Source organism: Eumetopias jubatus, unplaced genomic scaffold (genome assembly GCF_037043125.1).
Source record: "Eumetopias jubatus isolate StellerSeaLion01/CBP00866 unplaced genomic scaffold, mEumJub1_p1.0 scaffold_14, whole genome shotgun sequence".
In the NCBI taxonomy this organism is placed as follows: Eukaryota; Metazoa; Chordata; class Mammalia; order Carnivora; family Otariidae; genus Eumetopias; species Eumetopias jubatus.
In genome coordinates, this window is record NW_028274820.1 from 67,752,305 (window position 1) to 67,768,662 (window position 16,358).

The 16,358-nt window shown below is 40.4% G+C and overlaps 1 protein-coding gene across 2 annotated transcripts in view; it reads right to left on the reverse strand.

Moving 5' to 3' along the window:
• AOAH (acyloxyacyl hydrolase) overlaps positions 1–16,358 on the reverse strand; it is a 166,863-nt gene that overhangs the window by 146,110 nt on the left and 4,395 nt on the right. The window contains exon 2 of one of the 2 annotated variants that reach the window (XM_088018607.1): positions 1,746–1,841. The exons of the other annotated variant lie outside the window; for it this stretch is intronic. Coding sequence (XP_087874733.1) covers positions 1,746–1,841 — 96 coding nt within the window. The remainder of the gene's footprint in view (positions 1–1,745; positions 1,842–16,358) is intronic. 2 annotated transcript variants of the gene reach the window in all.

Sequence of the window (16,358 nt, forward strand, 5' to 3'; positions counted from 1 at the left end):
AAAAAAATAAAAAATACATATGAAAGGTATAGATAATTTAAAAAATTAATAAAATATTAAAAAAAGGAATTGGAAAATATAAGAAAATAAATGAAAAAATAATAAGAATAAAAGAAATGAATACAAGTAAAAAGGAAGCTCGATCCTACTTCCCCTAGAGCTGAAGCTATGCAGCACTCTATGGTCAATAAACTTGGTGGGGGCTAGTTGGTTATGCTGGTCTTCTGCGGGAGGGGCCTGCTGCCCTGATTCTCAGGCCGACCTGTCTCAGCGGAAACACCTCCCCAGGACGCAGTGGGGTGAGGCTTGGTGTATGGGGCTCCGGCCTCCACTAGGTGGCGCTGTTTTTACTCCCCGAATTTCAGCGCTGCTGGGCAGGATGAATAGCGCGGTGCCCTGCTCTCTAGCCTCAGAGCTGAAAGTTCACACCCCCTACTCTTCTGTGAGCCCTCACAGAAAAGCAAACTATCACCCTATTTGTGTCCCTGGTTTCTGTAAGAACCCTGTATTCACCCTGCCTGTGTTCGAGCCTTTTTATCTCAGGTGAGTAAGTTTCAAAACCAAATTTCAGGGTCGCCCGCCACTCAGACCACACTGTTCCTCTCGGGGAGGTTCTCCCTACGCTTGCCTGCCCCTCCCAGGAAAGCGGTCCCCAGACCGCCCGGCGGCTCACAGCTTATCGCAGAAAGCTGGCACCAAGACCCGCGGCTCTCTGCAGGCCTCTCCGCTCCTATGCCTGGGAACAGCGCCGCACCTTGGCGCCACCCATTCTTCCTGCGACCCAGGGGATCCTCAGACCACAGTCACTCCTGGGATTCTGCCCCTCTTCGCCACCTGGGCACCTTTAATCCAGGCTCGTCTCCCGTGGTAGGGAACTTAAAAGTTCCGATTTTGTGTTTCGCGGTTTCTAATACTTTGCAGTAGCCTCGGCAAGCAAGCTCCCTCCCGGCCACGGCTTCCACAGCTCTGTCTCCCCCCCCCCCCCCCAGTGAATTTCCGCACCCCCTACCTTCCAAAAGGTGGTCGCTTTTCTACTTGTAGACTTGTAGTTTTGTTCTCTCAGACCTCCGATTGACTTCTTGGGTGTTCAGAATAACTTGATAACTATCTAGCTGTGTTTGAGGGACAAAAGGAGCTCAGGGTCCTCCTACTCTGCCACCATCTTAACTCCTCCTTTAAATCATCAATCAGTTCCTTTTTTTTGGAGGATGGATAAGATGATTTTATTGAGATCGGGTTCAAATCCGTGGAATGTTCCCAGATTATTTTCCCAGTTGGGGTTTTAAGATCATTTGTCTTCTCAGCCTAAACAAAGCTCTGTGTTGGTAAGGGCTGTGTGTCTGGGAATGTGCATGTGGTTAAATTAACATAAATCATTGAAAATTATCCATTTTTTCATTATTTTGACCTTCTTGGTACTTAAGGCAATGAATCCCAGTTGGGCAAATCCTTATAAATGTAACACATGAAACAAAAATTAGCCATTCTGCATATCACTCCCTAAATGTCCACAGCAATCTCATCCTGCCATGATGGAACATGAACGTCGGGAAACAAAACTGCCTTGAGTGGTTTTTGTGTATCTATGTATTTGTTTTAATTTCTATGAGCCTCATATCAACTCACATAAATAACTCAATCACATTCTTCTCCATAAGCAGGTGTAGGGTATAAACTCACTCAGGATGACTCAAGAATCAAACGAAGAAGCAGACCCACAGCTGCATGCCCCTTTCTGTATTTACCAGGCAAGTAGCTGCAGAGTCTCTCCATTGAGGCCTCCACCGTGGAGTTGTGAACTTGGGCAAGCTGTTCAATCACCGATACCACCGCCACACAGGCTGCAAAGGGGGGCAGAAGAACACATCAGCGGTGTCATAAAGAAAACCGCGCTGGAGGGCGAGGGGGAAGGAAGGGATACGTGTGTGTCCTTAGGAACACCAGCCTTTCCACAACACAGAACTTTTGTTTGCTAAGCCTTTTTAAAATCTGCCGTGTGCATTGAGGCACTGTGAGTTGTAGTGAAGTGTGAAGTATGCTAAGACGGTGTGTTTGAGGATCAGAAAGATTGGTTGTCAGTTCAGTTTTGCTACTTGGAAGCTATGTGACTTTGGGGAGGTAATTGAATCTTTGTTTATTTCTATTTTGATCACATGGGAGAAAGACATGGTATTTAAAGGAGATAGTGCAGAAATAAACCAGCCAGCACAGAGTAGAAGCTCAATAGACATTGGCTTCTTTCCTCTCTCCTTTTTGTAGTAGATGGCTTCATTGTGAATAGGATCATTCCCACCCCATACCTGCTCAGCTGGGACCTAGGGTCAGTTTTTTAATTTTAGAAAAGTGGTGGAAATTGCTCAGCATTTGGAGTCAGAAGACCTGGTATTGAGTCCTGTCCTTGAATCTTGGACTCAGCATCCAGGCTTTCTAAGACTTGTTCTCCTCACTGCAAAGCAGGTAATAAGTTTCCTATAGGGCTGTTGTAATGATTAAGGGAGATAACAGTGCACCTGAATGTGCTTTTGAAATCATAACACTATTGTAAAATATCATTTACCTCCCAGCTATAAAGCACTCTGCTTGAAAGCATGTGACACAATATGTGTTTAGAAGGAACCTCAGATTAAATTAGAAATATATTCCTTCAGCTACCTTGACATATAAGTGCGTAGGCCCAGAAATACTAGGCTGATACCCCTTAGAAATTTCTATCACCAGCCTTGATCTCCTGAATGCTCGGGGAAGCCCAAACCTCCTTTTTCCAAAGGGAGGGGATTCTTTCTTCTATACACAAAGGGTTGGTTGGCCAAAGATCAGTAAGTCTGTGAGAGGAAATTGTTAGGCTTCCTTGAGATAAGAAGAGTGGCATTTATTAGCAGAGGTTGGTTTCTAAGGAGGCAAAATAAGGCTTATATCCCAAATGAAGAAGTTCCAGGGTGCCTGGCCCAGTAGCAATCTTGCTATTATCTATCTGCTCAAGGAGCTGGGAACCCAAATTTACAAGCAGTGTCATTAAAACCAGATTTCTACCAGGACCCCTTGAGGGAAGGTGGCTGATAACAGATGTGATAGTACGATTGCACATTTCTAGACAGATAAAGCTGGACTCATCTAATCTGAGACAGTGTGATCTTGAAAACCAGTCTTACTGTTCTGAGAGCACTGGGCACATTTATCAACATCAACTATCAAGGTTGATTAGATGTGCTTTTAACCTAATCCATGCATTGAGGATTTTATTACACACAATGAATTTAGTAGCTAATACTTATTAGCACTTTATGGTCTAAAAAGCATTTTCATATATATTTTGTTTTATTTTAAAAGACATCTCAAAAATACAGATGCAATGCAATCTCAGTTTAGAAAACAAAAAATACAGAATAGTGTAAACAAGATAAACATCCTTTAAATCACCCAGAGATAAACCAATTTCATTTTTATTTTAAAAATATAAAATATATTTAACGTATGTGAATATATTCAACATTTATAATACACTCTTATACCTTAATTTATGTCTCAGCCAATCACCTCTTAAGTTAGGTGGAACCAAATAAATTTTAATAACCGCAATGGAAAAACAATTATAAATAATTATATTGCAATGTGGTAAGAGGATGCAGTGTGGTATAGTTGAAAAGGGAGAGGAATTAAAAAATAAACTTGGATTCAAATACTGGATCAGTTAGTTACAAATAGTGCAGCTTGGAACAAGTTACCTACTCTTCTGGAACTTCATTTCTAAGAGTTTAAAGTTGGACCATAAGTTCATTGAGGGTGGGAATGATGTCTTAACTCTGACTTTGAGAATCTGATACAGGACCTGGTTTGGAGTCAGGTGACAGAGAGGTTTGCTGACTTGAAGCAAGCTGGCTGGAATGACATTTCAGTTGTCAGTTGCTGGGGGTCTCCATAGGAAGAGCATAACGGGAGCGCCTGAAGTTGTGTTCTGACTCGGTCATTCTCCCCAACAACGTTGCTTACTCTTTGTCTTGTTGCAGGGCATAATGCATGGCTATACTCATTCTGGTGTGAGACAGCCAGTGCTATCTCTTGAGTCAAATAGCAGATTCTGCAGCAAATAGTCATGACTTGCAGCTCAGGATCAAAGAAGGCAGTGGAGGGGCACCTGGGTGGCTCAGTCAGTTGAGCGTCTGACTCTTGGCTTTGGCTCAGGTCATGATCTCAGCGTCGTGGGATCGAGCTCTGAGTCAGGCTCCAAACTCAGCGGGGAGTCTCCTTGGCAGTCTCTTTCTCCCTCTCCCTCTGGCCCTCCCCCGACTTGCATGGAAATGCATGCACTCTCTCTCCCTCTCTCTCGCAAATAAATAAATCTTAAGAAAAAAAAAAAGAAGGCAGTGGAGATTGGGTTGAAATCTTGCATAACAATCACTCCATCTGGTACTTCATCAATGAGCGGCTTCACCCAGAGTGGACTTGAAATACAAGTATGCCTTTGTTTTAATCCAGGGCTTGGAAGGATCAATGCAAAGCAAATTGTGCTGCTCAAAACCAACCTGCTTCTTTGTACATATCGATATGGGTTTTTCTTTTATGCAGAGGAATCCCATCAAGGACTCTTAAGACTTTGGTGGCTCCTTAGCACTGCTTGCTAAAATTGGAAATCATTAGATAAAAAGGAGCCAAAAAAAAAAAAAATCAACTGTCTCTGAAGATTGGGTGGATCTTGCCATTACCCTTACTCTGCCTGGTGAAGAGTTATGATCAAAAGGGCTCTGCAGAAAAGTGGGTAATGGGGTTTGAAATATGTGAACGCCTAGGTTGGACTCCGCTTTGATTTGAGTCCTGCCCACTTGGACATCCCAGCCCATTTCCAGCAGGCTCGACTCCCCTTCCAGCTGGATTGTTAATTTAGGGTCTGCAGTGAGGTGTGTTCTGAATCCTTCAGTTGGCAAGGTTGGAGAAATTGACTTTGCTATAGTTTCTAATAAGAGGTTCCATAGGCTTGACAAGCTAAAGAATGTTTTCCCTGGGATAGATGCATCAACAGAGTAATTCCTTCCATTACAGGCCATTCTTTGGCTGCTAATGAAAGGCCTCGCTCTGCTAAAGTGAGTTTGCCCAAGCTACTGTTCATTTAAGAAGTAATGAGAGCCAGTGAGAGCTGTGCATTTTGCTCAGTGGTCACCATCTGAAACCTCACATATGGCAAATCTCTTCTCACATGGCATCTGAGACTAGTGAGTGTAATCAAAACAGACACTCCTGATATTGTAGGAAAAGACGTGAATGGGTCCAAATAAAAACACCTGCCACAGGGATCTGCTTCTGGATGCATACCTCAGGTAGGCTGCAGACTATACCCAGAATCCTTTTGAAATGAAACAGGACTCTTGCAAGTCTAATTATAATCATATCTGTGCTGGCTGGAAATGCAGCCATGGCAGAGAGCAGGCGAAAAGATTTCTCATTTGTCTGAAGCCCACACTTCATGGAAAAGCCTGGAAAGCACTTGGCACTCCTCAGAGCCAGGGTCAACATGACAATACTTCCTTTATGACCCTAAGTGGGGGCATTAATAATTCATCACATGGCTAGAGTGTGCCCTACAGTTTTCTTTCTTTTTTTTTTAAGATTTTATTTATTTAAGAGAGAGAGAGAGAGAGAGAGAGAGAGCACATGAGTTGGGTGAGAGGCAAAGGGAGAAGCAGACTCTCCACGGAGCAGGGAGCTGACGTGGGGCTTTGATCCCAGGACTCCGGGATCATGACCTGAGTTGAAGGCAGACGCTTAACCAACTGAGCCACCCAGGCGCCCCTGCCCTACAGTTTTCAAAGTGTTTTGCATACATTATCATCTCATTCAAACTTCACAACAACTCCTAGATGTAGGAATTATTGATCTCATTTTACAGACCGGAAACGGACTCAGAGAGTTTAGTTACCTTGCCAACTATATAGCTAGTAAGCAGGAGAGCTGGGACTGGAACAAGATATGTACTGAGTTCCTTCTAGATGGAGGCACTGTGCTGGGCTCTGAGCACATGTTGAAAACAAACTGATAGAGTTCCTGCCCTCTTAAAGATTATACTCTATTAGAGAAAAGTGATCGTAAACAAGTAAACAAACACAGAATTATAAATAATTCAGGTGCTATGAAGAAAAGGAAGAGTGAAGTAGCAGAGGGTAATGAGGATGGGGGTGTTACAAACCTTAGCTAGAGCCAATAAAGGAGGCTTCTCTGTAGGATACACATGAAAAATAACTAATATAATGGAAAGGATCATGAGGAGCTGGGGCAAGTTTTGTAAGAGGTGGGGGCTGCTGACACCTACTTCATGGCATAAAACTCGGAAAGCCTGGCACCAGAACCCAGTGGTGAAAGATGAGGTGGGGGGGAAGGAAGAGGCCAGGTTTGAGGGATTTGTAGATTGCAAAAGGGCCAGGGATTTTTCCAGAGAGTGATGGGGAGCCATGACTGGGTTTTGTTGGAAGGAGCTACCGCTATCTGATCTACGTCTTTAAGTTACCATGCTGGCTGTCATGGGGAGGAAGGCCCTTAGGAGACAAGGGTGGGAGCAGAGAGAGGAAGTAGGAGGCTATTTTGTTTCTGGAGAGGGATGATGGTGGATTGCGGAGAATAACTGAGTGGCGGGGGGGGCGGGGACAGAGAAAAACAGATTTGGGATCTATTGTGGAGGTTCACCCGATACAATTTATTAATGAAGTGATGTGTGAAGGAAAGAAGTATGAGGAAAAGTGAGAATCGAAACTGACTCCTTTGTTCCTGGTTTGGGCCCAGGGAGGGGCAGAGCACAGGTCTGGGAGCCACGCCACACCTGGGTCCCTGAATCCCTGTTGGACCCGGTGACTTAGTACGTCCCACCTGCCTCCACAGTGCCCCTCAATTCTGTTCTCCTCAGATTTCCCTGCTTGGGTGGGAGCAGAGGACATGGCTTTACGTGTTTACGTTATTTCTCATATTGGTGAAAAGAAAGGAAAATAGAAATGTATGAAAGTGATCACTTACAATTATCCTACTCTCAGTCTCGTTTCCCTAAGCTATTAGTTACGAAGCCAAAGATGGGAGCACACACCCCAGGGAGGAAGAGGTGGGTGGGAGAAGAGAAAAGGATGCAAGGGAGGGGAGAGAAGGGAGAAGCTATACTCCAGGAGAGAGTAGAAGAATGGGGGGGTCAGACAGACCTGGCCTCACTTCCTGCTTCTATGACTTACGAGCTGATGTATTTGGTAGGACAGTTAATCTCTCTGAACCCAGATTTTGGCACTCATCAAACAGAATAATAATGCCCACTTGCATGGCACACTAAACATGGCCACAACTGTTTTTGCACTTCTTCCTGTGAAGAGGGGTGACCTACTTCCCAGTCTTCCGAATGAATGTGGCTTTGTAACCTGTGCACTTGGGGAGGAAATGACAGCATGTCAGGTCTGAACCCAGAACTCAAGAAGCCTTGCAGCTTCCACTTTTGCCCTCTTAGAACTTAAAGCTCTGAGCTTGAGCCAGCCTGCTGGAGAGGCCATGTGAAGGGAAATCAAGGTGCCCAGCCAACAGCCTGCCAACGAGTAGATTTGTGAATGAGGCTATTCTAAATCACCCAGCCCCCGGCATTCCACCGTCTCCCAGCTGAATACAGCAGCAGGAGTGAGCTCAGGAGATACCAGCAGGAGGACCCTCCCAACTGTGCCCAGCCCCAAACTGCCAGCCCACAGAATTGTAAGCTGATGAATGACTGTTGTAGAAGTATGGAGTGGTTTGTAACTCAGCACAGGCTCTCTGACACACCCGGCAAAATTGTTGTGAGGCTTAAGTGATCCAACACATAAAAATGCACATACTGTCTAGCAGAGTCGGCATTTAACAAATGCCGACTGTCAGTTTCTATTCCAACTGCTGAGACCATAGGGCGAAGACATATTCTCCATGACTCTTTTTAAAATAGAAACTCAGAAACTTGTCTTTGAAAAACATATTGTGGTATCAATAGCGTTTTTACTTTTCTATGGCTGAATTTGCTTTTATTGCTGATAGCTAGTATTTTCACTTCATTTGGGCAGATTAGGCTCTGTGGCCTAACCCGCCCATCACCTAGAACACTGTCTTTATGAGAAAATGCTCAGTGAGTTCCAAACTTCCAACTTTCACAAGAACACTGGCAACGAGAGAGGGCAATTTCCTGGTGAGAGGCTGAGCACATTCAAGGCTGAGCAGAGTGCAAGCAATGGTGGTGAGAAGAAATAAGCAAACTGTGCTGAGAGATGCAGGTTGGTTGGCTTGGCTAATTTAGAAATATATAAAGAGCTAACAATAAAGAAATGAGAGTACAGACACAGGAGCCATCCCATCCTGTTATTAATTCAATGCATACTTATGAGCACCTGCTATGTGCTCAGAGGCTTAGGATACAGACATGAGTAAGTGAAGTCACAAACCAGGAGGGAAGCCTGATGACTAGAAAAACAGTCTAATCCTGGCAGCCTGTAAGTGCTATGATACAGGGATCTGTTAATGCTTTGGAAGCACAGAAGAGGAAGAAACGAACTCTACCTTGAGTAACCGGTGACAGTTCCCTGGGGAGGCTGAGTGTTAGAGAATGGGGGGATCATTTTTCAACAGAAAAATGCAGGAAAGGCCTTCGAGAAGAGAGGCGTAGCATTTTTAAAAACTTGGATTTGAGAAGAAAGAGAAGAGTTGGCCAAGGCCCCAGGGTCTGTGGGAAAGACAGAGTGAGAGAGTTAGGAAGAGACCCCATCTTGAGGACCCCTGAAGGGCAGACCACAGTGCACAGGCTCCAAATGCTCTAGAGTCTAGAGTATACGCCAATGGTTTCAAATATTTTGCTTTGTACTCTGTAAGGGAAATTTGAAAATCTATGTACCCCTTCCACATTTAATGGATGTTAATGTATCATTAATGGGTATCAATTTAAATAGTTGCAAAGAGTATAATTCTAGGTAGACTGTAAATATTAGAGTAGAAATCATACATTAATCTCTATGCATCCAAAGGAATCTAAATACTATAGTGATTTATACCTACTCTCATCCACCGAAAAAAATATAAGCTCAAACTCTTCTTTCACAGTAAGAAATTTATATTGATAATCCCTCTCCTTGAATTCATATTTCAATAAAAGTCTACTTCCTTGAATTTTTTTCCACTATAGTTTTATCCCAATGTAATATATTTTTATGGTTGAAAGTATTTTATTGATTGCACTGTTATACTTAACACTAAAAATATGAATAAAATTTAAATGAAAATTTTAATTTCCTGTGAATATAACTCTAAGTATTAAAAAATTCTTCTGGATAGAGTTGTCATTATTAGTAAAATTAACTTTTCTAAGCAATATGTATTGCCAATTTGATGAACAATTCCTAAATAATAAAAGTAAAATTTTATTGGAATTGCACTTCTTAATGAATGACTGGCCTTTTTGATTAGTACTTACATCTGTTGAAGAATAATACTTATTCATGTAAAGAGGCAAGGCTCAGTATCATGTCTGTTCCTATTTTTCATTTTTAAAGAGGTAGGTGCTGAGAAAACATGTTTACTTAAGTAAATGGAAATGCAAGGACTTTTGATAGAGCGATGTCACTCAATTCTTTTACTCCTTCTGAGTTAAATGTCAAAAATCTTAAGGTGATCTATCATTGAAAATTATTCTAAATGGTCCATTACCTGACAACTCCATTAAGTGCCCCTTCAATTGTGTTGAAAGCAAAGAACTAGAAACCACCTGACTTGCAAAAACATTTGTTATCTAATCAATGGAGTCTTTCTCAATTTCTGGGAAGAATATTAAAATAAGAAAAAAAAGTTTTACTAAGACTCCTCTTTTAATTATACCTATTACAATTCACCTACAGAGACACTGTTAGAACTTAATATACTCAGAAAGGATTGGGATGTTGAAATATAGTTCTTTTCAATACAATTTTGCCTATATAATATTTTAAGTAAAATCTTTTCTCTTAATGCATACTTCATATATATTTTTGTCAAAGTTGGAGCTGCAGATTTAGTTCATCAGGTTATGAGAAATATCCTCTGTATAATCCGAAATAGCAAAGTCAGACCTTATCATTAAAGCCATTAACTAATCAGATTATCTTTCAGAAAATGTATGGCTTCATTTTTCCTTTCACGTCTATATTTGAATTCTAAAATAGATACTTACAGATAGTATCCTCTATCTAAAAACGGATGAATGGGTGAGTGGGTGGGTAGGTGGATGGATGGATGGATGAATAGAAAGAAGGATAGACTGCTGATGCATGGAGGGATAGATAGGTAGATAGATGACAGTTGGATAGATAGAAATAATAGATGATCTTTGACTATGCCCAACAGTTTTTATGTATAAACCTACTTATTAACTTGAAAAATTTCCACCTGCTGGCAAAGACTTACTACTACCAAAGTTCTTACAAATGTTTTGTTGAAAAAAAAAAAGTGTTCTATTTTAGATTGTCTTCTTAGCCATCCAGATTTAGAAATCAAACAAAACAATAAAACAAGATCCAAACCCCATAAATACATACCTAGACAATTTTGAAAGCAAATATAGCAAAATATCAATAGTGTTCATCTGGGTTTTGGGTTTACAGTTGATTTTATTCCTTTTTTTTTTAAAAGATTTTATTTATTTGCGCGCACGCGAGAGAGAGAGCATGAGAAGGGGGAGGGACAGAGGGATAAGTAGACTCCCTGCTGAGCACAGAGCCCCATTAGGGCTCAACACAGGGCTGAGTCCCAGGACCCTGAGATCATGACCTGAGCCCAAGTCAGATGTTAACCAACTGAGTCACCCATGCACCCCACAGTTGTTCTATTCTTTAAAAATCTTCTTCAGTATTTTCTAAAATCTCTATGAAAGGCACATACTCCTTTATAATTAGAAAAAAACAATAAATTGTGTTTTATCAAATAATTTCTCATTGAATAAACTTTTTAATAGTTGCCCTTTACCTTACTAAGCTCTAGGAAAATGTGAAATGACATTTTCTAGAATACCTTCATTTCAGCTCTCTGCTGAGTGTTTTTGCAAACGGTGTCTCATTTAATCCTCCTCCTCCTGAGATTATTACTTCCCATTTTACGGATGAGAAATATGAGGCTCAGAGAAGTTAAACAACATATCTAAGGCCTTTTAAACAAGCGGTGATTCCAATGCTAACTGGCTAAGAGATTCTAATCCAGATCAGTTGAACCTTGAAATCTATATGCTTCTAAGTGTTACACTGAATATATTCAAATATGGGATCTTGAAAGTGAACATTGTCAATAACATTAATTAAAATAATCATTGCTATATTGAAATCTATATGATTTGTGCATATTTTCTCCCAATATTACTTTCACTTTCTAATGACATTTCCTGGAAAGCAAAAATGTTTAAATTTAATAAGAGGCAATTTTTAAATTTTTTCTTTTTGTATAGCCCTTTTGATGTCATATTTAAGAATCTTTGAATCCAAAGTCACAAAGATTTTCTTCTACATTTTCTTCTAGAAGTTTCATAGCTTTAGCTCTTACCTTGAGACCTATGATCTATTTTGAGTTAATAATTGTGTGTGATTTGAAATAGGCAATCAGATGTCACTTCTCCAATAGTGGTTTTCAGAATCTTTGACTATTCTAGTTTCTTTGTATTTCCATTAAATTTTAGGATCAGTTTACCAATTCTTACCAAAAAAAGATGTTAGGATTTTGATTGGAATTGTGTTTAGTTCATAGGTCAATTTGGGGAGCACTGTTATCTTAACTCCACTGAGTCTTCCAATCCATTAGCATGATGCTTCTCTCCATTTCTGTAAAGCATGCTTTCATTTCTCTCAGCAATGGTTTCTAGTTTTCAGTATAGAGTAACTGCATTCCTTTTGTTAAATTTATTCCTAGGTATTTTTTTTATTATATTGTGAATGGAATTGTTTCCTTAATTTCAATTCTTGAAAATTTATTGCTAATATAAACAAATATAATTGGTTTTTATATTAATCTTGAATCCTGCAATCTTATTAAACTTTCCTACTCATTATAATCATTTTATTGTAGATACCTCAGGATTTTCTCTTCAGGATCATGCTGTCTGAAAATAAAGACAGTTTTACTTATAAAAGCAGTTTTACTTATTCCTTTCCAATTTGCTGGCTTCTATTATTTTTACTTCTTTATTAAACTGAATAGAGTTTTCAATAAAAATTGAAAGTAGTGAGAGTGGACATCCTTCCTATGTTCCTGATCTTTGGAGGAAAGCATTCAGTCTTCCATCATTAAATATGAAGCTTGCAGTAGGGTTCTCATAGATATCCTTTATCAGGTTAAGAAAGCTCCTTTTTATTTCATTATTTATTGTTTTTGACATGGATGGGTGATAGATTTTGTCAAATCATGTTTCTCTTTCTTTTGGGATGCTAATGTAGTTGTAGCTCTACTAATTCACTATATTCCATTAATTGATTTTCAGATGTTAAAATAACTGTATATATCTAGGATAAATCCCACTTGGTCATGGTGTATAATTCATTTTATATGTTGCTGGATTCAGTTTGTTAATATTTTGTCAAGGATTTTTGCCAATTTTGGATTTTTCTTGTAGCATAAGTGTTTGAAGTTTTAAATTTTCCTCTAAGCACTAATTTAGCTACATTCCATAAAATCTGATATGTTGTATTTTCATTTTCATTTAAGCCAAACTATTTTCTAATTTCCCTATGATTTCCTCTTTTATCTATTTTTTTTAAAAAGAAGTGTGTTGTCTTACTTGCACACATTGCTTTTTTCCTCCAGATTTCTTCCTATTGTTGATTTCTAATTTAACTGGAAAAATGTATGATTTCAGATTTTAAAAATGGATTGATACTTGTCTTATTGTCAAGTATATGGTCTATAGTGGACAATGTGCCATGTATAGTTAAAAAATAACGTGTACTTTGCTGTAGATGAATGGAGTGTTCTATAGATGTTAGTTGGGTCAAGTTAGTTGTTAGTGTTGTTCAGGCCTTCTATATCCTTACTTTTTGTCCCCTTGTTCTATCAGTTACAGAGGGAGGAGCATTGACATTTTCAACTGTATTGTTGAACTATTTTTCTTTTGAAAATTTTAATTAAATTTTTAAATTTTTGTGTTTTGGTGCTCTGTTATTAAGTGTATGTACATTTACAATTGTCACTTCTTTCTCGATACATTAAGTTCTTTATCATTACGGAAGATACTTTTTTGTCTTAGGATTATTATTTTTTTTTTTTTTTTTAAGAGAGAGAGAGTGTGAGCAGGGGAGGGACGGAAGGAGAGAGAAAGAGAATCCCAAGCAGGCTCCACACTCAGTATGGAGCCCGATGTGGGGCTTGATCCCATGACCCTGAGATCATGACCTGAGCTGAAATCAAAAGTTGGACACCCAACTGAGTGAGCCACCCAGGTACCCCAGGACTATTTCATATCTTAAAGTATATTTTGTCTGAATTTATTTATTCCAACTATCTTACGTTAAACCCACTTGTCTTTGAATCTAAAGTGTGTCTCTAGGAGACAATATAGTTAGATCTTGCCTTGTTTATCTATTTGATCATCTTGTCTTTTGATTGGCATGTGTGGTTCATTTACATAGGTCAGAGCTATATAAATAGCTGTATAAATAGACAGATGGAAGCATCATAACTTTACAGGGATTTTACTCTGTTTAATGCTTTGTAACATTCTTTTCTTTCCTCTTTCCCATAGTACGTTTGATCCATGTTCTAGTTTCATCCTCCTCCCTGAATGTATTCATATTCTTCCTGAAGAAAAGCATACTGGTAACTTGAGTTCTTTTGGTTTTGTTCACTTTGTGACCTTTCCCCAAAGTAGTGGTTCTCTCTCTCTGGAGTGTCTTTGGCATCTTTCTCTTCAGAGTTGTGAGCCCAGAACAATCCAGGAAAAAAAGGCAAATGTGGATGTAGTGAAAGTTGAGATGATCAGAAACCTGCCATTGTGCTAAGGTTGGGGTTAAATTCTATGATAATTTAAAAATAAAAGTAGGGGAGTTGAGGAGAGGAGAAGGTGTGAAAAGCGGGGGACAGAGTGCAGGGGGCTGAGCTGGGAACCAGGGGGTGACCCTCTAGAGCAGTTCGGTCTGCCGGACCCGGGAAGGTGGACGTGAGGCACGGGTCCTCTGCGAGTGACTGCAGAGATTGCATTGCTGAGATAAGCCCCGGAGCTACGCCAGCTGTGACACCCCACTTGGGAGCTCTGGGGGCTGGGGACACAGGCGCACCCTCAGAGGCCGAGAACTTAAATGGCAGAGGGGTACATAAGCCCTTCCGCAGAACTGAGACCAAGCCTCAGAGAGGAAAGAAGAGAACCCTGAAGGGGGGTGGATAAATTTAACCACAGAAGGGCTAAGATGAAGTGTTTTCTGCTATCAGCAGCAGTGGTGGCTTAGGAACAAGTGTTCAGTTACAGAGAAAAAAAGAAAATGAAATTTCTGGCTATAAAATTGTGATCGTAAATTTTTAAGCTTCTCTGCCAGCTCTGTCTAAATCTTTCCTATTTTTGTCAGTGACACTGTCATCTTGCCACTCGCCACTTTCTCTTTATCATTCAAACTGTAAAGTCATCTCTGACCACTCTGTGTGGGACGCCAGGGCTGGGGGTGGGGATAGGGGATTTAACGGGCTCTGAAGCCCTGTTGTAAATTTAACCAAACATGAATGAGGCGGGAGAAAGGTGGTTTTTTTTTTTTTTAACCTTTTAGAAGGCTTCCTGAGCACCACATGGTGCTTTAAATAAATAAAAAAGTAAATAAATCCCCTCAAAACTCAATGAATTAATTTAAAATGTCAATGATTTAGAAACATAAAGATTACTTTGCCCCTAAATCACCCATGTAAAGAAAACGATGTTTTGCAGAAATGAACGTGGCTTATTATTGACTGCTTGTTCAAGGACGGTGGAATCAGCGTTTGCTTAGTGATAAATGGGATGTACAGTTCCATGCAAACAAATTATGGTAAATCGGGAGAGGGGCCACTGGGGCTTTGCACAGCTGGATTTTGGAATCTGTTTAAGACCATGCCCTCCAGGTCTGCCTGTTTGTCCCTACTACGAGGACTCCTTTTGGGTCTGAAGCTGAAGGTGTTTACACAGGGATGTTGGCTCACTCACTCAGTAACTTCTGTGGTGGTTTCTCTTAGAGTGTCTCTCCCCTCACAGCAATCCCCACTTCCGTGAGAGGTGTCTTCTTTGACAAACACATGTGTGCAGTAAGCTCTCCTCACTGCCACCTGCCCCTTACTCAGTGGTCTAAAGATTTGACCCAGATTCTTGGATTAACAACGAGAAGGAGAGTCCATCTCTGTGTGTGCTGAACGATTGCAGGCAAACTCTGGACTGCGGGAGCCCATAATCGGCCAAAGGGCCTAGAGCAAGAAAACCAGCTGGTCTGTAGGGTCAGAGGTGGAGGCAGTACCAAAAGGCCAGAGAGAACTCCCTGGGGCCCTGGCAGCCCAACTTTTTTGGATTCAGTTCTGTTTTTCTGCCTTTTGGTTCTAAAATTCATTCTTGGGATTCTCATAAGAAAATGTCTTCCTTTTTCTTTTTGCTTACCCTAGTTCAACTCAAGTTATTTCCTGTTACTTACAACCCAAGAGTTATACTCGGAGTTACCAAAACCCAATGTCTGGGAAACAAGGTAAGGGGATGGGCACATGACAATAGGAAGACAATAGTTAAAACAACAATTTTTTTTTAAATATGGGATTTAGATATGACACAAAACACACAACAAAGAGAAAAAAATAGATAAATTGGACTTCATCAAGATGTAAAACTTTGTGCACTTCCAAGGATACCATCAAGAAAGGGAAGAAATCCCTTCAGAATGGGAGAAAATATTTACAAATCGTATATTTGATAAGGGATATATATCTAGATTATATAAAGAACTTTTACAATTCAACAATAAAAAGACAGTAACCCAATTTAAAAATGGGCAAATGAGGGGTGCCTGGGTGGCTCATTCAGTTAGGCGTTTGACTTTCGATTTCCTCTCAGGTCATGATCTCAGGGTCTTGGGATCGAGCCCTGAGTCAGGCTCCAGCTCCATGCTCAGTGTCGAGTCCACTAGAGATTCTCTTTCTCCCTCTCCCTTTGCCCCTCCCCCCTGATGCTCTCTAAATAAATAAAATCTTAAAAATAAAAGGGCAAATGACTTAGACATTTTGTCAAAGAAGATATGTAAATGGTCAATAAGCATGCAGAAAGATGTTCAACATCATTATCATTTTGGGAAATTCACATCAAAACTAGAATGAGGTATCCATCCATATCCACTAGGATGACTATAATAAGAAACCTGGGTAATAACAAGGGATCGGTGAGGTTG